Source organism: Brachyhypopomus gauderio, chromosome 14 (assembly GCF_052324685.1).
Source record: "Brachyhypopomus gauderio isolate BG-103 chromosome 14, BGAUD_0.2, whole genome shotgun sequence".
Lineage (NCBI taxonomy): Eukaryota > Metazoa > Chordata > Actinopteri > Gymnotiformes > Hypopomidae > Brachyhypopomus > Brachyhypopomus gauderio.
The window spans coordinates 15,451,211-15,474,566 of NC_135224.1; the positions used below are offsets into that span (position 1 = coordinate 15,451,211).

The following is a 23,356-nucleotide window of genomic DNA, read 5'->3' on the forward strand; positions in this document are numbered from 1 at the left end:
TTTTTTTTCGGCGTGAGATATCGGAAGTGTGGCGTAAGCGTGTGAAGACAGTCAAATGCGTGTGTCTCAATGCGTGACAGTTGGCAACCCTGTAAGTGGGCGGAGTTGAACAGAAAGACTGTCTTATTTATTTATTTAAAAAACATGTAAGCCTATTTCAAGAAAAAGTTTACAAATGCCAGTGTCATTTTTGATGTTCCGGTTAAAATACATGTCAATAAAGTGAGTATTGGCAGAACTGGTAGTCATTTTCATGTTATAGGGGCGGGGGATCAGCCTCTGCTGAAAGTAACTAAAAGTAATCTAACTTAGTTACTTTTAAAAGCAAGTAGTCAGTAACTTAACTGAGTTACTTTTTAAAGAAGTAGTCAGTAGTCAGTAGTCGGATTACTGTTTCAAAGTAACTATGGCAACACTGGTAATAAATACGGTTCAATTTATATTAAACCATAAAGCCCAGAAATGACAGGCACGACATTAAGCAAAGTGCGCCATCTAGTGGCCGCGCTTCACAGCGTATTTTTTGAGGAAGTAGCAACGAGGTGATACTGACTTGCTGGTGGGACATGGCACGTTGGTCAGAGCGCTGAAGTTACTCCTGATTGTTCGCAGACTGGCAAGCACCTGGAGAACAGGACAAAAGGAAAAGAGACAGAGTCAAACACAGAATACTGGGAGCAAAACCCAAGAGAGATTGAGAGTACGGGAGGTCTTTACCTGAGCAAAGGGGGTGACGATCAGGTCTTCACCATGACTGGAGGATTAAACAAAAGAAACATAAATAATTTCACACTGGCCAAATGCACACACACCAGTGACGATCCACCAAAGAAGAGCTTTATCTGAGTAAACAGGCAGAAAACTAGAAATAATAAGTAACTAATCAGCACAGAAGATGAATAGGAATAAAGGGATTTTTATATAAATATAAGCAATTTAAGCAAAATTTGAAATCATTTTGGAAATGCAATACATTATTCATTATTCCTGTTGCAATATTAATACAATTTGAAATACTGGACTTACTTAGCACAAAAGTTCTAGTGGTACAACAATGCATATATTTTCAAGTTGTATGTGATTTTTCTATTTTCTGAAGTCAAGTTTAGATTTTTATTTTATGTAGATACTGTTTATGTTTTATGTATATTGATTCAACAAAGCTCTAATTATATGCTTTTCTATTTTGGCTCAGGAAAATATACATTTCAACTGAGAACAGAGTTGCAAGTCTGTGTGCAAAAATGTATCTTATAAAAGGTCCTGATGAGCTATAAATAATAGAAAAGCCTGAACTGCCTCACAGAAAACTATAAAAAGCAAATGGGAGACTCTCAGATGAGAGTGGAGAATGAAATCAACCATCCAGTTGTGTTCTGGGATTTTGTTGTTCTTTAAAAATTATTTGATTTTGTTTTTCCAAAATCAAAAATGTTCTGCAGGCTCTGCTACAAACAAGCTACTCACAGCTCGCCGGTGATGGAGGAGTTGCGGGAGGTCGACTTGGGCGACAGGTCGTAGTCGCTGTCTGAGCGGTACAGGAAGGACTCGCGGCGCTGCCCGTGGCCTGCCAGGCTGGGGTGCAGCACCAGACCCGAGCCGGGAGACTGCTGCAGAGGGCTGCCGTCCACGGACAGGCCATTCTCCACCTCCAAACTACAGGAGGACAAGCAGGTCGTGCTCGTTAGTGATGTGAAGGGGGTGGAGGGAAGGGTTGGGGGCAGGGTGGGGGTGACTATGCCCGTTCCTAAGCTTTAACACAAATGCTAAACATGCTAATCGACTTGCTGATCGGGGTGGTATGAGCGGGGAACTGAACCCCATGTTGCTGGATGCATGAGGCTTAACATGTAGTTCTTAAATTACGCATACTACACAAGTTGTGTAAGATCCCCCTCACATGACAAGGGGTCAATAATGACATCACTTTTTTTTAAAGAGCCAAGATGGAGACTGAAAAGGAGCCCCTGAGACGATTCAGCACCCAGTACCAAGATTCATGTTTGGAGACACTAGATCGAATGGCTGATCCACAGGGTCTTCGTAATGTTGCCCTGGTCATCCAATTTAAATGTGCATGGCCTATTTTGGCTAATGGAAAAGGGCCACAAACTCGTTGGACGCCACATCATGGAGTGTTTGGGGCCCTTAGGTCAAATATCTTGTGTGCACGACTAGGTGTGATACTTTGATTAAATTGTGTGCTGCTGATATAAACAAATGTAATGAGACATGAAGGCCAACTTCTCGAGTCTCGAAACGTACAGCATATGATGTCTCCCTAAGGTGCTGTCTGGGGCTCCAATGTCACCTGTCTTGTCTGCAGGGCCATGAAATATTACCTTGACCTAGGGCCGTGAAACTTGGCGTATGCCTTCTTGCTACGGACTAGTATAAGTCATGTCAGTTTGACCTTTCTGCTTCAAATGCACATGGCCTGTTTGTGCAGAAACAAACTGTCGCAGAACAGTGACTATGCAATGCAGACACTTCAAACTCAGCGTATCCCACATAAATGTAGTCAATACGTCAAGTCAAGTTAGGGGCACCTAGGCTGAGTGGCCAATGAGCAGGCACAAGGAGTTTCATAGACTAATCATACTGTCTGCTGCCTATACAGGTACATCATTCTTGTATCATCAAATATCAATAGCAGTAGTCAACTAGTCTATATATATAGACTAGTTGCATATATATATGCAAGTATTCGCGCACCTTCCTTGACTCACATATGAGCTTAAGTGACATCCCGTAGGGAATGAATCCATAGGGTTCAATATGACGTTGGTCTACCCTTTGCAGCTAAAACTGCTTCAACTCTTCTGGGAAGGCTGTCCACAAGGTTTAGGAGTGTTTATGGGCATGTTTGACCATTCTTCCAGAAGCGCATTTGTGAGGTCACATCCTGATGTTGGACGAGAAGGCCTGGCTCTCAGTCTCTGCTCTAATTCATCCCAAAGGTGTTCTATTGGGTTAAGGTCAGGATTCTGTTCAGGCCAGTCAAGTTCATCCACACCAGACTCTGCCATCCATGTCTTTATGGACCTTGCTTTGTGCATTGGTGCAGTCATGTTGGAAGTGGAAGGGGCCAGCTCCAAACTGTTCCCACAAAGTTGGGAGCATGAAATTGTCCAAAATGTATTGGTATGCTGAAGCATTCAGAGTTCCTTTCACTGGAACTAAGGGGCCAAGCCCAGCTTCTGAAAAACGACCCCACACCATAATCCCCCTCTCCTGGCAACCGGCAAACCCAGACTCGTCCATCAGATGGAGATCAGGCCAGATGAAGAAGCGCGATTCATGAGAACATGCTTCCACTGCTCTAGAGTCCAGTGGCAGCATGCTTTACACCACTGCATCCGAAGCTTTGCACTGCACTTGGTGATGTATGGCTTGAATGCAACTGCTCGACCATGGAAACCCATTCCATGAAGTTCCCTGTGCACTGTTCTTGAGCTAATCTGAAGGCCACATGAAGTTTGGATGATTCTTGTGATTGTGAAGTTTGGATGACTATGAGAACGTTGGCGACCTCTTCGCAGAATGCGCTTCAGCATCCGTCAGTTTACGTGGCCTACCACTTCATGGCTGAGTTGCTGTCGTTCCCAAACACTTCCATTTTTATAATACAGCTGGCAGGTGACTGTGGAATATTTAGGAGTGAGGACATTTCACGACTGGATTTGTTGCACAGGTGGCATCATATCACAGTTCCACGCTGGAATTCACTGAGCTCCTGAGAGTGACCCAAATGTTTGTAAAAAACAGTCTTCAAGCCTAGGTGCTTAATTTTATACACCTGTGGCCATGGAAGTGATTGGAACATCAGATTCTGATCATTTGGATGGGTGAGCGAATACATTTGACAATATTGTGTATGAATGAACAACCTTAAAGCTGTGGCACTATCACATAAAATTCATCAATACTTTTATTCACTTACACAACAAATGAAGGTGTCATATGATTTACATATTGTAGATTGTCATCCAAACACAAAGAAGGCACATTTTATAACTTCCACTTAGCATCTCCCAACCTATTTTAGCTCTCCCTTACAACAACACAATAGTGTCCTCATGACTAACCAGTATGACCTGACTACTATATGCAGGGAGATAACAATAAAGGATATTTCCTTACCCTATATTAACTTTGTCAATTTAACAAAAGAAAAAAAATCTTAATTTTCCCCAAAGTATGTAAGTATGCTGTGCTACACAGTGGGGATACTGTTGCATAAAATGAGGAAATGTTTTTGCATTACTGTCACAGAACATGCGGAAAACAGTGGTAGGTTTCTGCGTATTACTTTCCCATACGTGTGGTACTGTCACGTAATATAACCAAAGACGTTTGAACCTATTGTGACATACAGTCTCCCATTTAAATGACTGTGTCAAAGAGGAGTTACACTGGACTGTGTAACTACGCTACAATCCCTCAATCTGCCGTGATGCTGCTGCCCATGGTACCACGGACACGTATCATAGACTTAACTGGAGATTTTCCAAGGCCTCGCAGCCCTTGAACAGTGCGAATGCACCATACAGTACTGACTTCAGTAGATTTTTCTAGAAGAGCAGCAAGCTGCTGAAAATGAGCTAAACTGCATGTTTAAATGAAATTAGCTTTCTGGAGTGTTTATTCACTGAGGAAAATAGTTTTTTCCCCTGTTTGGATCATTCAATCATCATGTGAATCTTATTCTGTGTGCATCTCATATACAGACTCCAGCAAAGACAGGCAGTGGCATGAAGAGCTAGATGGTGCTGCCGAACAAGACGTGAAGCAGTGGAAGGTCTTCAGGCACTGGGGGACAAGGAGAGCAACGGCTGGAGGAAGAAGATGAAAGATCGTTTGGTTGAGGTTGATGTATACAACGCATACCATCGAGAGGGTTTGGCCAAGAGACAGGGCGAGTTTGGGAAACAGAAAAGGCTCACAGAAACGGAGAGAGCAGAGAGCAGCGGAGAGAAAGAGAGGAGACCAAAGGAACAGAATAGAGAAATGTGCAGAAAGAAAGAGAGATGGTATGAGAGAGAGAGAGATAAATGAGAGATCCGGATGAATGGACAAGAAATGATAGTCCATGTTCTGGCTGCCAAACTGACGCAGAGACTTGAGGTATAAAGTAGAGAGTAAAAGTGGAGGTGGAGAACGTGATAGAGCCGTCGCTGTATCTCCCTCTGTTCTCAAATAATCAATACATCTTCAGTACATCTTCTTCTTGTTTTCTTATAATGTAATGAAGAAACCTGACATCTAGTACGTATGATAATCAGTGAAGAAATCTGAGTGTTTAGAGACTCTGTGCCAACATATGAGTACATGCTGTAAATTGGCTTCCAACATGATCTGGGTGTTAGGAAGTGGGTGAGTTCAGATGTGTGTGAGTCCTACACATCTGAACTCACACTCGGCCACTTTCTGTTCATCAAGGATTATCTTGAAGCTTTTAAATATATTATTCTAATATTTGTTAAATTTTTTTTATAATGGGCTATTTCTTTATAATATTTTTCTTTATAATATATGTTTTAAATTATTTGAATTATATAAGGGCTACAGTCAGTTAAAATGATTCATATCTAAAAGTAAGTGCATTTTTAAGTATAAGTAATCCATTTCTTAACAAATAAAAAAGATATATACCATATTTGCCAACATTAATTATGTTGGCTGCACTTGTTAGAAAGAGAGGAGGCACACTGTTCAAGTATCTTGTTGTTGTGTTTGGGTGAGAGCAGAGAGCCTCTGGAGACATGAAGGTACTGGGTCAAATGATACTCAGCTACGACCAGAGCAAGTTCCGAGGGACACACTCATGGGACGACTTGAGACACAGAGCTAGGCTTGAGCAAGACCACCTATTTCCATACCCTTGAACCTTGCTGGCTCTGTGTATTTGTGTGCCCATGTTTGGGTGGGTATGTGTGTGTGTGTGTGTGTGTGTGTGTGTGTGTGTGTGTGTGTGTGTGTGTGTGTGTGTGTGTGTGTGTGTGGAGGAAAGGCTTTAGCCCTGCTAGGATCTAGTTACATCTGAAAATGCACAGTCATCATAAGCTAAAGATGTTAGAAGCATCTCAAGCGCGGGTTAGCAGGGGACACCGGTGCGCAGACTGGCCTGAATAACACAGTGCTCTCCCTCTCCGAACACGTTTTAATTCATACTCAGCAACGTAAGTGTTAATGGCAACATAATAGCTTAATAGTCCTTTAAACCTTACATCTGTCATACAGTTATATCGGAGAATCTAAGTGATTCATACTGGCATATGACTGATGTTTGCCTGCTGCAGTTCCTCAGTAAAAACACATACGGTAAAGAAGCACATTCCTTGAATATTTTCACAAAATCACAACAGCAGGGAAGTCATTTTGAACCCTGTACTCTCTTAACAATTCCCTTGACACATTTACAATCACACATTCACACACATGCACACACACACACACAAACACACACACACACACTCACACACAAACACACACACACACACTCACACACAAACACACACACACACTCACACACAAACACACACACACACACACACACACACACACACACACACACACACACACACGGCTCCCTTTTTATAAATCTCTTGAGAATCTCTGACATGAGTACAGTGAACCTCCAGCACTGACAATGTCACCCAACCTCACACACACACACACACACACACACACACACACACACACACACACACACACACACACATGGCTCCCTTTTTATAAATCTCTTGAGAATCTCTGACATGAGTACAGTGAACCTCCAGCACTGACAAAGTCACCCAAGCTCACACACACACACACGCACGTGGCTCCGTCTTTATGAAACCCTTACCGCGAATGAGACACTGCTACAGTGAACCTCCGGCGAAGGCGCACACTCTTTTTGACCGGCAACTTCCGGAACACGTGCGGCGAGGCGCGAGGCAACCTTGGAGCGGCCGAGTCCCACTCTCCGGCCCCGGGCTCGCCGTCTGCCTCCACTCTGAGCTGCATCTTCTTTTCCCCGTAGACCACCTCTGACTTCTGGCTCAGATCCATGCCTCCCGAACGGTCCACCACCAGCCTGGCCTTAGATGTTCAGTAACAGCGGCAGTGCAGGAGACTGCTAGGACCTCCACAGCAAGCACAATGTCCTCAGCCTCTTTCCGTCCTCCCCTTTGCTCTCTATTTCACCCTCACTCCAGGAGCCCTTGGCTCTGTTCCCCCTCCCTCCTATGGGCTTGCCAAACATTCGATTTCAAGACACGCCCAATTTCCACAGTCACACCCATTTTCAAGACACACCCATTTTCACATAATTCCCAGAGTCCTTGGTGACCGCTGAGAGAGCTTGAAGTTGGTCTGTGCACAACTGAGGTGCCAAGTCATATGCAGAGGAACCCGATCTGATACAGAAGAACCAGGACATGTCAGTAGCCTGTGATGTCTGAACGCCTGTGCTGTCTGAACGCCAGCTTACATGTGTTGACAACTCGTGAGGATTCGCAGGACTGAGGTGTTAAAACCGCATCTGGACAAGTCAATGCTTTACCAATAAGAGTCCTTGGGCAAGACTCCCGATACTATATCCACCTACCTGTGTAACGTGAATGAAAGTATAAGCAGTTCTGAACAAGAGTGTCTGCCAAATATCTAACAAGCTAAAGTATAAAATGAACAAACCTCAAAAGTTCACGAAACAGTACATGCCTCAGCAATGTCTACGTAATCTTCTACCCGTTCGTGCGGTAGTGTAACCTCGCAACCCCGAGACCGTGACAGCCTTACCTGTCGGGGGCCACTGGCGTGATGTCTATTCGTGGAGTTGTGCCGATGGTAAGCGTGGTGGGACGGCTCACCAGGTCCTCGTCGGGAGACCGCGCCCTCTCCGCCTGACGCCACGACAACGGAGGCAGCACCAGCGTGCCCGAGTGGCGACGGCAGCGTCGGCGCAGGTCTGCGCCCAGAGTGGCCCCTGAAGGGGGGCATGCTGGGAACTCCTTGCAGTCCTGCCAACAGAGGTTTCAGAATAATCGCAGAAGAAACCTGAGTGCCTTGACGTGTTATGTTAAAGAGGAAATCGGCTGCAAAGATTAAACATGAACGCTTGAACAGAGAGAGAGAGGTTTTTGGAGGGCACTTCCCCAACAGTTCCCTGACAGCCAAGGTAACGCCACAATCTAAGTGTAGTAAGAGCATTCCTACATCAGAGGGCGCACTTCTATTATAAACTGAGACGATTGGTTCCTCTACCTCGCAAGTGTTATAAGATGTTTTAACATGACTCCATGAGATTTTCCTTCTTTAAAATGTACCTTTATGTTTATTATGTATGCCTTCACCGAAAGGAAAAAAAAAACTATCCAATTAATAGAGATGCAGTTGGACAAGCACATTGATCACATTTATATGGAAGGGTGACACAATGCATTTTAGCTGATTGATCAGGAGCCATTTTGAACACTGCCACTCCCAGAATACCCTGGTCCTGCTGCCTGACAGTGTTTTATGGATATTATACATTTAATGGTCTGCTGGTTTTCCGTGATGGTTTGCCAGCAACACCAGCCTCCTGGCAAGGATCATGAATAACGTACTGCTCTAAAAACATGGCCACATCCTGCATACATCACTGTGAATGGAGTTTACATCCCTGTCAGGTTTACGCAGAAAGCAAGAGGTAGTGTCTTAGCTGGAATTCCTCGAGTACTCCCCAAAGGAGTGTGGGAATGGGGGGGGGAAACCACTGTTTCTGATTTAAGTATGAACAGTTTTACATAGACCAGGCTATAAACCTGTCTGACTGACTGTCAGAACAACATGTGTTCTTCAATGTGTCTAAGGCAGTTTCATCTTGTTTCAGATGAACCGATAACAGTTATCAACATCATTTTGACTTTAAAGTGACATGACATTGGTCTTGACGGTTCAGTGATCAGTGATTCTGGGCTCTGAAAATTGTTGTAATACAGTCAGCATGGATATCCTGACCCATTTGTTATTAAGCAATAATTATTATTATTCTAAAATGATAAAATCAAGCTGAAAACCCTGTTATTTTAATTGTATGAAAGTAAGCTAACATTGGAAAAATAACACCAGGAAGTTCATATTTACTCTACAACTTGATTCTACATCTTTGTTGCTCTTTTCGGCATCATTGTGGCAAACTGAATGTATCTTAGTGGAGAAGCTGCTTCCAAGCACCAGGAATGGCCTTGGGAGTGCTGAAACTGAACCTTGACAAATGTCGTTACGACACCGCCATAATCTAGCGTGCGCTGCAGTAACGGCTACCCGCGCTGAAGAGCAGGCACGAACAACAAACCGAGTGTCGTGCATTAGGTAACTGAGAGGAAGACTCGTTACTATGTCAACCACTTTGCTTCCTTTTTTACTATTACGCTTGACTGGAGGTTGAATAACAGCATTTGGAACACAACATGCAAAACTCCTAACACGCAAAGCTACTAACATGCAAAGCTCCGCGGCCTGTGAGGGACCAGACAGGTTCAACACTCCGGCGGTGGTGGGGTGATATAGTGGAAACTATTGATCCTGTTTTCTAATGCAATTGAATCAAAGTATAGGTTTAGCCAGTGAACATTTGTCCAGATTCACAAGACTACTGAGAACTGATGTTGTATACCAGGGAGCTGTGGAAAACACATCAACGTGTCAGGTTCACTACCTTAGAGATTTGAAGTCTTAGCTAGCACCTAACTTAGCAAATCGCCTACATCCGCACCACCTGTGTGCAATAAAGACACACGCGAAAGGATACTGCCAAAAGGTAACCAAATGGAAAAGGAATTAATTGTAATTATTGTAAAATATTCAGCAAATTCCTGACAATGTTTGGGGGATGTTTTGATTTGCAAAAAAACAAAACAAAAAAACATTTATTTACTTAATAGATTCTCTCAGGAAGGACGTTTCAAGTGCATTTCCTCTACCAGAATGTATTATTCTTTTAGTGGGGGTAATCCTAAACAGAGGTATCACAGTTACAAACTAAAGATTTATATTGCAAGTGGAGACCATAGATGTTCCCTCTTGATCAATAGACACAAATGGAACCATTTAACTAATCAATGAAAATATGCGTAGGATCTTATTTAACATGTACATACACAATGATAGAGACAAACCCATTTCATGTCTTGCTAAATGCTAAATCTTGTGCCACTCAATGGCAAGGAAAATGATTATACGACTTCAGTGAGCTGAATCCTGGGGGTTGTGGCCTGCCTATTTCCACCGTGCTAATCAATAAGGCCCCCAAGGAGCTTGACCGTGTGGCACAGACAAGATTCTCAGCTAAGGCAAAACAAACAGATGGGGGGTGTGGCCTGTCTGGTCCCACCCCTCACTACAGTCAGGCCAGTGGGAAGCCTGGCAGGTCCAGTAGGCAAGGGTTCTGTTTCAGTACTGCATGCGAGCTACGCCCCAAGCCAATCTGCTTCCCCTTTCTCCTTCCTTTCCTCTTTTCACACTGGAAAGCCCCCACTCAGCTGTTAAACCACAGGGCAACGTTTGAAAGACCCCGTGATTCGTCCACGATTCTGTCGCAACGAAGGACACACTGCTTAGCGTGAGTGTGCACGTGTGCAGTACGAAGGCCTATTAGCAGCAACAATTACTGAAATAACAGGTGAGTGATATTTAAGAGTGTACTGTTGTGTCTGGTGTGCTAAAATCAAATCTCCACATTGGATAAAAGTTATAGACGACATAACATTCTGGTTGTGAAATATAAGATAATGTGACAAAGTAACGTGAACCATCATTGGAGGAGAGCACCAACATGCTGGTGTTCAGCTCTAAACGTGGGCTGGGTTACACCTGGGCTGAACGGTGACTGAACTCACGTCTTTGGACATCACTGTCAGAACACTGCAGCTCTTCCGCATGCTCTCCACCCTCGGACGTCCACAAGTCCCTCCCGCCTCTGAATGCAGACGGGCTTCTACAGACAGGCTTCTCCAGACGGGTTTCTCCAGACGGGCTTCTCCAGACAGGTTTCTCCAGACAGGCTTCTCCAGCCAGACAGCTGTTTCGGGAGAGAGAACGTTGTTGTGGGCGTAAGTAGGCTCATCTTCTGAATTCAGAAGCTTCGCACAGTCTTGGAAACTCTTTTTCAAATGCCAAGCGATGCAAAAGAAGAGAACAAATGCTACATTCTAAAGACTGCAAGCGCACAACAATGGTCTGAATCTCATCACTGACTGAATGCATAAAAATGCCTAAAACATCCCAAATAACACATTTTTACCCCTCATGCCTGTGATACCCGTTTCTTTAAAAATGCAAATATAGAATTACTGTCAAGCCAGAGATATTCCACAAGAGCCTGATTTCTGAAAGAAAAGGTCAGGTTGACCTTTGGCAAAAGAGCCACACTGCAGTGAAACTGTCCCAGCTTCTATTGACACTGTCTGGACTCTTTGTCTTTTTTTGAAATGCCGCTGATCTTCTGAAGCTTAAACTACAGGAGGACGGTTCAGAGGCTTCCAGATTGGCCCAGCTCCCTGCAAGCGCTCCTCATTCACACCCAGACACACTGCACCTGCCAAATTTCATACTGCCATGCCATCAACAATGACCTGCTCATAGCATGTAAAGTTGTTAAAAACAGCTGCAAAATATGTATGTCCTTAATCAGGTGAACTGAAGATAAAAGTCACAAATATGTATTGTGAACAGCAAGGGTTTGGTTTAATATACACTACTAGTGTGAGGTTTACTGTTAAAAAATGTTAATTAGAAAACATATGTCTATTATATGTATAATAATAGATACATAGTCCTTTACCTTCTGGTAAGAAGCAAACAATGTGAAAGATAATGTCATTGGGTCTTTTTTTGTTTTGTTTTTTAGAGGTGGAGGACGGTAGCTTGTAAAGCGTGTGACTACTAGGGGGAGGGAGTCAATTAAGCAGTAATCCAGTATTTCCAGTTTTAGACATGTTTAGCTGTGAGTGTGTATTTATTCTAGCAGACCCACATGGAGAGAGGTGGAAAGGTTCTGAGTTAAAGTAAGTTTAACACAACCTCTGTCCTTTCTCCTGCGATTAAGTGACTACGTTTTGCCAACTGGCATAGTGTCCACATGCACGGTCTTTGCACTAGGCAAAGATTTACAGTCACTGAGGGCCTCCAGTTGCGCGTTGCATGAGCCAAGGGACAAATATAAATGAGACTTATTTGATGATGTTAAATAACCAATTCTTAAAAATATCTGATTGTAGTTTATAAAATTGAATGCGCTACTGTAGCAATTGTGTTTGCTAAACTGCACCACCACCCCTGGTCACGGATTTGATGGTTTGTTCCATGACTGTACGTAATTATGCTACTTTACAAATACTTTATGAAAGTCACTTTCTGCATGCTGACAGAGAAAAATGTAAAATCAAAGTGATCTAAGCAAACCAGAGAAATGTAGCAGAAAATTGTTTTGGATTGGGGTGGATGTGTTAAGCTCAGTTTCCCCAATAAGAGCCAGCTCTTTTGGCTTCTGAAGTGCTTTTCATTCACCTGCGGTGAGTTAAATCAAACTTGCTAATAATAACATACAGCACAACTGATTCAAATGCGAGTGGCAAAAAACTGCTTCAACGTTATTCCAAGATCTGAATCTAAATCTAAGTCATGTATATGACTTTATAGTTGCACTTTACTTTAGTTTGGGGACTTTTTTTCTACTTTTTTTCAATGCTGTCACAATTCACGTAAAAGAGGTCACTCAAAAGACAAATCACTAGTATAAATATTGACAGTTGGGCACAGCCCACTAGTAGGACAAGTAGACATGGGAAATGACGGCAAACTAGTGTAAATTCTTATGGGTGAGGGGACATGGAATTTATGACCAAACGAAAAGAATTTTCTTTTTGTGATTTGTTGTAGTTAGGACGCTAGGAGACTTTTTTACTTCTGTTCAATACAAATCACTGCTGGTCCCCGAGAAGAAGTACAAGGGAACTGACAAATAATAACATTTCCTCTTTTTCTCAAACTGTGTTCACTGGCTGTCAAACAAAGTTTCACAAAATCACCCACACCCACATGAAGATCCACTTCATGTTATTTCAGGTGATGCTAGCGCCAAAGACTCAAGACATAGTAAGCGATGAACATGCATTTCAATATATCTGAAACTGCCATGTCCCTCAAAAATACTGGGAAAGTGTCAGACTCAGGTAACACATGAAGCCATTTTGGAATTTGATTTCCCTGTGCCCAGAATCAGGCCTGAAGCTAAGACTTGTAACTATAGAAATATGCCATTTGACTGGGTATGACGTCACTTGTTACCCATTGGCATGTGAAGATTTAACAGACGCCATTACGGAGGTGACATGTCAGCATGGATTGAGGTCCTCCACTTTTCAGACCAATGTGATCAAGAACTATTATAGAACAAACAGACCTTATGTTCCGTATGCATTAAAATAGATGGCTTTGCTCTTTACCATCATAAATATATAAATTCACTAATGAACACTATGTAAATATTTTTTGAGAGCCAATGAAACCCAAAAGGAACACAGATCACTTGTACGTTACAATGTAATTCCAGGCTGTAGGGGTGTGATAACCCAGTTCAATATTCTGCCAGTGTATCTGCATGGGTGCTGATTATTTTAATAAGCGTACCAGTCTTTTCAACAATTTATAGACTACTAGCTTTCTTTAACTTTAGTTAAATAAGACAAGGTAAGGATACCACATTTTACACATTGCAGAGAGCAGTATACAGTACCAAGCTTTAAAGGATAAGATAAATTAAACAGACAGAACTAAATTATGAAACAGACAGCAAATAAAAAGGAAAAAATGGATATGCTACATCTTTAAGGAAACTGGATCAACTGACTGGTAGCACAGAAGCTGATAGCTACCACACCATGTTTTATTCTAATTCTAGGCACTAATAATTGACCAGTGCGTATTGATCTCTAAGACCTATTTGGGTTGTATTCTTATAGTGCAGCAGAGATATATTTGGTTCCTAACCAATTTAATGATTTATAAACAAGTAGCTTGAAATCAATCGTGCAGCTAAATGGAAGCCAGAGTAAGGGCCTGAGAATTGGAGTAATGTGTTCACTTCTCTTTGGCAACAGTAGCATTGAAGCAACAGCATTTTGAATTAGCTGCTGCCATCTAAGAGTATTTTTGGAAGGCCATTAAACAGTTTAGTGCAGGAGTCCAGCCTGCTAGAAATTACAGCATGGACAAGTTTGCCTAGGCCTTTTCTGGATATGAAATGTCTAAATGTAAGCTATATTTTTGAGATGGTGGGCAGCCCATTTTTGTTATTGCTTTAATACAGCCACTAAAGGTTTGAGTCCAGAGGTTCCACTATCTGCCAGGCAAGGCAAGTTCTTGTGACCCCAGGACAGGCTGACGAACTTCATATTACAGCGGTCGCAATATGCAAAGTTTGCAATGACAGTATGAGACCTGAGTTCCCTAAGGGAGCACCATGCCCGATTGCTTAATAATGACAGCAGCTGCCAACGACGAAAGCCAGTCAACAAAAATGAAGGGGAGTCGTCCTGAAAAGAGGAAAACATAAAGTGAACAAGGAAGCATGTGCATGCAGCAGATGATGATAATTAAATATAATGCAAAATAACTAAGAGCTGCTAGGCAAGCATTAACTGTGGGGGGAGGTACACTATTATAAAATAACCTCCACTAGAATTACGCTGCTTCTTTTGTTTATGTTCTTTTGTTATCTCTTTTGTTCTGACGTTTACCTTAGCTAACCTGGCCTGTCCAGCTCGGCTGGCTGTGACGTGAGTCAGAGATGTTTGGCGGACCAGACCCTCCTCCCCCCCTTCAAAGGCCCACCTCTTTAAAAGTTAACCTAAAAGCCTCCCTTATGAACAAGGCCACACCCAGCCCCACTGACACCAGTTCCATATGGGTTTTATGCGCTCTGCCCAATAGCGCACACATCTGAACTGCCCCTGTGCAGACGGTCACTTCCTAAACCATCAAATCCTTATTGGCCTTGGTGCCCCCTGTGGCACTGTTAGTGCATACTGAGTGAAGCCAGTTCCACATGGATTTTTACCTAATAACATCACCACACTTTACCCAACACTGCAGATTAAACACTTCAGCGATTACACCTACACCTGTATTTTATAGTGTATTTCCCCTTATTCTCTAATGAGCTTTTTTCAGCTCCTTCTGACAGCTCCTTCACAGCTACCCTCTTTTGAAAGGGCTCTTAAAGCTGAACTGCCCAAGCAAGGCAAACTTAGCTATAAATCCATTAAAACCAGTAACTGTCTTATATGTGCCTGCACTCTCTCACCTCAGCCGGCAAGTTCTTCAGCCACTGCATCCTCAAATGGAATAGTTCACTTTATGAAAGTACCAAATACAATACCTTAATTCATTTGTTTTAAAGGTATAACTTCTGGGTGAGAAGTAACGGCAACTCTGACACCAGTCAGAAAGGACCAGTGAATGGCACTTCCTCTAGAACGTAGCTACAAAAGCACCACTGGCCTCTTACCAGAACTTAACAACTACTCACTTTATGAACGAAAAACTGAAACCTTTGGTATATAAGCCAAAGCAGAGAGTGACAAGCATGTTGAGATCTTCCAGGTGACAAACAAGTCTCTGATCATGAGACAGGGCCATCTATCCTCCATCGTGGAGGGCACCCATGCACACAACATGTGTTCCACACATACACCCTTCCTCCTGGGTCAGACGCTCACCTTCACCTGGGGCTCACACCATCCCAAAGGGGTCCTTTACCATGGACATGGTCTCAATGGCCTCACAAAACCAAGCATCATGCCCTGCTTCAAACCTGGGCCTTCCACCTGACAACCCTGCACTCTCAACACCAAAGCAATTCCATTAAAGCATTCCAATTAATTTCAGTCTTTAACACAGCTACCAGAACACACGTTTTATTTTCAAGAGTGACAGTATCTTCAGAAAGTCCTTTATTTACTTTAGATCTAGCAGACAATGTTGACACTGTCAGTAACGTGATTCTTAAACCAACAACACCATCACAGAGAATCTCTCTTTGTTGTTTATTCTTCAATGAATAATGTACATTACAGACTGATTGGGCCTTTCTGTGTGAAAAAAAAGCTTTCCAGTGTTAGTGAAGCAGATAATGTAAATGTTTCACAAAACAGATTCTGGAACCATCTTTGCTGTTTGGCTTTTTTAAAGTCAGACACATTAACCAGGAAAGCACAGGGTGTGCACAGGAAACACACACCTGTGTCATAAAGTGTATATAAGTTTTTTTTTTTTTTTTTTTTTTTTTGCTGTTACTGGTGCCAATGAATATGTGTTATATGATAATCCGTAATATTTTGTAGAATAGTTTGTATTAAATTCACCCCACAATTTTTTATTAATTAATTTTAGTTGCTATGAAATTATTAACATTTCATCAACTTCCAAAAGCTGGAAAAAGACTATTTACAATGCAGTGAGCATTTGAACAAATACACATCTTGGAGAAAACCTTTCCTACTCAGTGAGAGAAAGCTCAGTTGGAAATCTTCATAAACGTTTGTGAAGGTTGTAATGCATAATGAAACGTGCCAACAAACTCAACACTTTCAACAACTTTCAACACAAAAAGCTTCTTGAGATAAAACAGAAAGAACACGAAGGGCCAGGAATAATTTAAGGATGTTCTAAACACGAAAACTTCACATTTAAATAAGTTTGTATAAATGCTATATTCACTTTGTGGAATATCAGCACTTAAGTTGCACTATTACACAATGTAAACAATGCCGTGTAGATTCCATTTGTACTTCTGATTGGATGAAATCAATACCATGTCATGTCATACAGGATATTAACATTTACACTCAAATACTTCATGCAGAGATTCTACGTAGATAAGCATGCGCACCACATACTGATATGCTGCAAAGCTAATTAGAAATTGACCCCAGTGGGTCATTAAAATCTCTGTCTATGCAATTTCATGGTATAGTACCTGTTCTTTTTGTGCCTACTGATTTTATGTAAAAGAAACAATAAACAAGCTTAAACACCTACTCTGCGATTCTTTATAATTATCACCCTGGTTATAGCATTTCAGAAAAGGTTTAACCATTCACTTGACCTGTTTACCTGATTCACTTGTTACACAACACCTGCTTCAAAGTCACTTTAAATGCACGAATCACGGAGTAGTGTAATGAAAAATGTGACGAACGAGGAAGCTTTACTCAATGCAAGGTGTGCGTGCCAAATTGAGTCAGAAGGGTATCTGAACGGATCTTTCTTTTTCAGCACTACTCCACAGTCTGAATGGATAGATGGATGTCGTGTTTCAGCAGAGGTCTTCTGAATATAAGTGGAGATTGAGTGGGAGAGAGTGAGAGAGAGTGAGTGTGAGAGAGAAAGAAGAGAGAGAGAAGGATAGAGACAGAGGGAGAGATCAACATAATGGCGTTCGGTGTGAACTGTTATTTTTAATTCAGTCTACTGAATTTCTGTCATGATACTCTTTATTGAAAACATTGACTTTTCCCTTGGAAATTAAGAAATTCCAAAATTCCTGGTGTGTGAGCTGTTTGTGCAACTTATTTCTTTAAATAAATAAGTCACAGAGCAGGCCAGTTTGTATGAACAGTACATAAACTAGTATGAACAATACATAAACCTAAATGTGATTAATGATTTTAAAAATTGTATTCGCTTGAATAATAAAATAATAACCTAATCATTAATTAGGGCTCTTAAGAAATAATGACTCGTGAAAATCCTATAAAACAGAACTAGGAATTTTGTGCCGTTTTGCTTGAGGTTTCGTTAAAGTAAAGAGATAGTAGATACGGTATGTAATGATATTCGTGTTGTGAAATTTTATTTTTAATTGATACACCTATTTTACGGCGAACAAAAGACCCCATTTTCATATAGCTTTGAATGCTTGTTCATATTAGTGTTCATAACGTAATTGCGAACCTGCTTATATCTTTGCGTGCACGTGTCGTCCAGAGTTCAAACGCCTGCTTTTACTCGCTGGTTTTGACGTTATTTTGGCGCGATACACACACGCACAAAATAAAAGAAAAATAAATAAATAAAACATCCTCAGTGCTGAATTAATATCTGCAGTGTTCGTTTAAGTCTAGCTGGAAGCGAATACATACTGTGAAACTGAAGAGTGGCTTGAACAGGGAACTCTTTCTGTCCGACCATGTATCTGGCCAACGCGTTCAACTTCTGCTGGTGCTGGCTGCCTTTAATCTAGTGGCTCTCCATCTATTTCCTATATTACAGCATAACTACACCGAACTCGAGTGATTGAGACAATGCTGGAACTGTGTTAGCCCAATAACATATTATTTCTGGATGACAAATAGACAAATTACATGCGTTGCAACACGCACGACACCACAAATAAAAGTTTTTAAAAAACGTAAGATGCAAGAAATCATCAATTTGTGATAAATTGTTCATATCACATTCGGGTAACATTAAACTATTTAACCTCGCCGTAAGCTAAACAACGTATTGATTTAGGCAATTTCCAGTCATATTTACAGGTTCAGATGCGCTTACCTCGTTCACTCGTATGTTGAAGACAACGTGCGGAGAACAACAATGGGGACAAATGGAATGAAAGAGTCTCTTCTGCGAACCCCTCCTATCCCGTCGGAGGCGCGCATCCGTCAGCCGACGGCCACACTGCAGCCGGAGGCGGTCCTTTCTTAGGAAGAGACCGTAAACAGGAACGCCCCCCTATTCTCATTGGCTGTGCTTTCTTAAAGACAGGGAACCTCTTCGTGAAAAGCACAAATGCATGTCATTGATGTTGCATATAGTATATAACCAAAGGACAAATTTCGTGTTTCTCGATTACTAGTAGGATTTGATGCTGTGTACAGAATACTGGCCTGCGTCAAATTCGGTTATATATATATATATATATATATATATATATATATATATATATATATATATATATATATATATATATATATCGTATGGTCTCTGTATGGCAGTGTACTTTGGTACAATTCATAATTTAAAAATAATCGAAAACTATTATATTTTTCTCTTTAACTTTCTCCATTTAAAGAAAAATACGACTTAACATATGTGCTAGGTTTTTTTCCATTCATATTTTAAGTGTAGATGTTTAATGTAGAACGTTGTCATAATCCACAACTTCTAAACAAAAGTCACACAGGCATAATCTATATAGTCTAAAACATTGAGTTACAGAACATAAAAATATGCAGAAATTTATGTTAGCCTAAAATACCATATTTAATCCTCTACCATCACCGCAAAACAATGTAACAATGTTATGGTCCAAATACTAATACAATCTTTTCTTAAGGTGTTCTGGTTTTAATTGGCCCACCTAAAATATTTACCAGGATTCATAATTTAGACTAATTTATATCAAATAGTCATATAGAAACATTAATAGTTTTGACAGCAGATCAAGAAATAAACAAAATAGACTTGGGATAATCTCATTAACTGATTTTACATACATCTTAAACATACATTTTAAAATTTCAATGCAAAAAAATATATACATGACATAGAACAAAGGACTTTACATAAAACCTAAACATGCACAGAATATTAGAAATATATATTAGCACATGCAGTATGAGTATATAATAAGTCCAAATACCACGAAATGTAGCCGACAATATTTATGAGTGGTTGTACTTTTTCTATAATGATCAGCCTGCATTATATGAAAAATCGAATTGTTTGCAGGGCTCAAATGATCCGTTTAATGCTCCACAGAACAGGTCCTCCAAATAGGCGGCCATGTTTAAAATAGATTTAGTACAGGAACAATCAGGCCAATAGGTGTCAGCACTAACGGCTTCATTCTCTAGATGCAGCTCTAGCGCCAATATCTGGCTATCTGGCACTGTGAAGAATGCAGGGATGGGTACAAAACTGACCATCTTAGAGAAGTGATTGACAATGGTGGTGTAATCATCTGATGCTAGGAGATCAGCAGTGGTTGACCATGGTCATTCGAGCATGGGCAGCGGGCGTAGCTTGGAGGCTCGAGGAGCACATGGCGTCCTTCTCTGAGGTCACACTGCACAGTATCAGATGAGCCGGTTCGGTGTACGATGGTGAAACTGAAATGAGAGAAGAACACAGACCATCGACGGGTTACGCCTCTTAGTGATCTGGAGGTACTGGAGATGTGAGTGATGATTTTGAGTGGTACTAGGGTCAGGATGCTGAAGGTCAAGTGTGGTGGTGAACGCCTTTAATGAGGATGGTGAGGCCAGCTGGATTTGTTGGTCTTGGAGGAGGTCCCACAGAGGGAGTTCTCATTTTCCCAATCTATGTTACTGTACACGGGACTGCAGGACACATGGTACACATTATGAATATGTTGGTCCCAGGCAGATCAGGATGGATAATGACGTTAGCAGGGATGAAGATACCCAGACCTGTTTAACAAATGTCTCAAACAAGGAAGGGGTGAAGGATAGACCATACAGAAGAACCAGGTATTCATAATGTAATGAGGCTGTGAGGACCTCCATCTGTCATCTTAACAAAGAAGGTGCTGGCCAGGGCAGGAGAAATGGAGGAGTGGACCCTGAGCTAAGACCTCCTGAACGTACTGCTCCATGATGGGATTCTCATCTTGGGAGAGGGCCCAGACTTTGCAATAGGTCAGAGTTGCATTCTCCATAAGCTTTTTAGCAAGGTCGGTGTTCCTGTGCCGTAGCAACTGAACAACCTTCGTGGTCAGCAGGGATAGGGATATCAGTGTGTACTCAGGTTCTCAATGGAGATGAACTAGACAGGGATGTTTAACAGATACAAAGCAAAGTTTGTGGCCATAGCCAATAGCATCAGAGTCAGGTATAGGGCACTAGTGAAACAGCAGGAAAAAACATATTAAAAGTAACTAAAGAAAGCACAGGCTCTCTCAGCAAGTGGCAAAACACAAGATGTCCATGAGGAGGACAAACAACCGAACAGGTAACTGGGGAAGATCAGAAGCAAGCAGCAGGATGCACGCAAGCAAGAAGCGCTCAGAACGGCACAGCAGTCTCCTGCTAATGCAAAGAGAGGCTGGATGGGACCTGTGGGAATAATTACCCAAAAGAAAACAAGAAACAGGTGCACACAATAAACTAATAAGTGGGTGATTGGGAAAATGGGAGTGACTGGCCCTGGTGAATGAGGCATGCAGGTGTGTGTGCTTGGCTGGATGCTGTTTTTTTACATCACACATTACATGTATTCTGGCCCTACACATCGTGTGATTTACAATAATAATTCTGAGTCGCTTTTATGAAACTAGCAGTCGACCTCTATGAATTTTACAAAAATTAGAGAAACCCAGAATCCACAAACCATAGCATCTCTGTGGTTGGCAGGTGAAGAACCCAGTCCATCGAAATTAACAATAAGCTTGCGAAATTGTCAGGAAGGCACATACATCTCCCTCTTGCTCTCTCTGGTTCTCTCGCTCTCCTTTAACGAATAATTGATTGCACCCTGCCGCAGCATGGAAATATACCTCTCCTGTCCACCTCTCTTAAGCTGAGGTTCAGAAGTGAGGGTTGTCAGTTTTCTGTTCAGTTAAACCTGCTCCTGCTCACTGACCAGTGTAGTTATTGGACTCTTTTGAAATCCATTCAGCTGTATTAAGAAAATTAAAGAATATTCCAAAAGTTAAAGGTATTCATACATACTCAGCATTACAAAATAGCTTGAACATATATGGGAGTTTGCTACTTATTACTGTTAATATGTAACACGAGTAGGTGGATTAGAAAACACAATGTTACAGTAGTTGTTAGCTTGTGTTCTGAGGCACTGTATTTTAGTGTTCTCCCTGCTCTATCACACCTGACTTAGCACAGTGACTAATTAAGTGTAAAGTTGTGTAGCAAGAGTGTGCGACACAGGAATCACGAGCACCATTATTTATCCTGCATCCAGCCCTTTGTACTTACATCAGACTTCCATTAGTCTGAACAGGTTCATTAATCAAGTCTTGGGTAGCCACAGTGCACCAGTCAGACAAGGCAAGAGCACTGTGCAGCACGTGTGTCTAAAGCCCATGTTCAAGGCCAATCTTACCTATCAAAAAAGAAAAAAATGGCAAGGCTGTTTCCAGGCAACGGTTGTCCGGGTGCAGATATCTATGGCCACTGGAGGGCCCTTCCTCTAACCATCAACTTCAGCTCTTTCGAGCATTCACACTCTTTTAACTCCAAGGGCTCATTCATTTTCTGATGTGAACAGACCTTGATTGGCACCTGTTCATGAGTTAACTCCAAACCCTGCACAATTCAACATGAGTTATGAATTATAAATTCACCAGGCATGAAGTTGAATTATAAATTATAAATCCAGACTGACAGAACTCTTCAACACCATCAAAATTCAGGATGAGTACAGTGTATCAATAAACACATAGATCCACTTATCATCTTATTTCCTAACGGGGCCAATTAGACTATTAATAATTACCAGATGTTCCTGCACTCTTTACAGGCCTAATTATTACTATAGTATGCACTACCATAAAATAGTTTAATTAGAATATTGCATTGGAATCAATGAAGGAATAATACCATTAACCACAAACCAGATTTAAAGCCACTTTTTTCATCTGAATATATAGCCAACATGTTTGGCTTGTGTTAGTTAGACCAAGGCCATCTTTTACACACTGAGGTTGTAAATCCTCTTAAAAATAGAGCGACTCCCTGGGGGGCAGGACAGACGGGTGGGGGTGGTGGTCTTTACTGTTAGCTCTGTGGGCGTTGTCTGCAGACCACTCATCTGTGTAACTACTAGGAAGCACTGCAAAGGACAGGGACTCGGAGACGGCTGGAATACTGCATTTGGACAAAGGCTGTCTCTCTCCTCTGTTCTCAATTTTTTTTCCCAATCAAGTCTGCCCTTCTGCTACAGACACACAAAATATTTCCAAACTTCAGACGTCTCCGCACTTTGATCCGCCCCCAAAGGCATGACTTAAAACATGCTCGATCAAACGACGGTGCTGGATGAATTCAGACGCTACAGCCCTGCGGCTATAAAAGAAGCCACGAAATGAACGCTGCGTGGCGACTGCTGTGAGAATGTTGTCACACTCCCAGGCCTGGGCCATTAAAGCCTCACTGGGAGGTTTCCCCACAGGGAAGGACAGTCAAAGCCACTGCCTGATGACAGTGATGCGTGTCCTGCTAATACATTTCAGGCTCCAGTCTATGGTGTTTTATCTGAGTGTGCAAGGGGACACTTGAAAATAGAGACATCTAACTGGCAATTTAAAAGGATGTGGTGACAGGTCTTAGACACATGAGATAAG

The 23,356-nt window shown here is 41.8% G+C and overlaps 1 protein-coding gene and 1 long non-coding RNA gene across 3 annotated transcripts in view; one reads left to right on the forward strand and one right to left on the reverse strand.

The window, feature by feature from the left end:
* Positions 1-18,237, reverse strand: part of pde4bb (phosphodiesterase 4B, cAMP-specific b) — a 37,622-nt gene extending 19,385 nt beyond the window's left edge. Inside the window, exons 1-6 of one of the 2 annotated variants that reach the window (XM_076973744.1) lie at positions 18,174-18,237; positions 10,869-11,050; positions 7,786-8,006; positions 1,468-1,656; positions 718-754; positions 554-624 (exon numbers count right to left, since the gene is read on the reverse strand). In XM_076973744.1, coding sequence (XP_076829859.1) covers positions 554-624; positions 718-754; positions 1,468-1,656; positions 7,786-8,006; positions 10,869-11,050; positions 18,174-18,222 — 749 coding nt within the window. In that variant the 5' untranslated portion in view covers positions 18,223-18,237. Of the gene's footprint in view, positions 1-553; positions 625-717; positions 755-1,467; positions 1,657-6,850; positions 7,214-7,785; positions 8,007-10,868; positions 11,051-18,173 lie in introns of those variants that run through there. The other variant, XM_076973745.1, reaches the window with a different exon arrangement.
* LOC143475789 (uncharacterized) lies at positions 9,434-11,026 on the forward strand. Its single transcript, XR_013121115.1, has 3 exons — positions 9,434-9,790; positions 10,501-10,651; positions 10,890-11,026. It is a non-coding gene; the product is annotated as an uncharacterized LOC143475789 (long non-coding RNA).
* Positions 18,238-23,356: the final 5,119 nt, after the last annotated feature.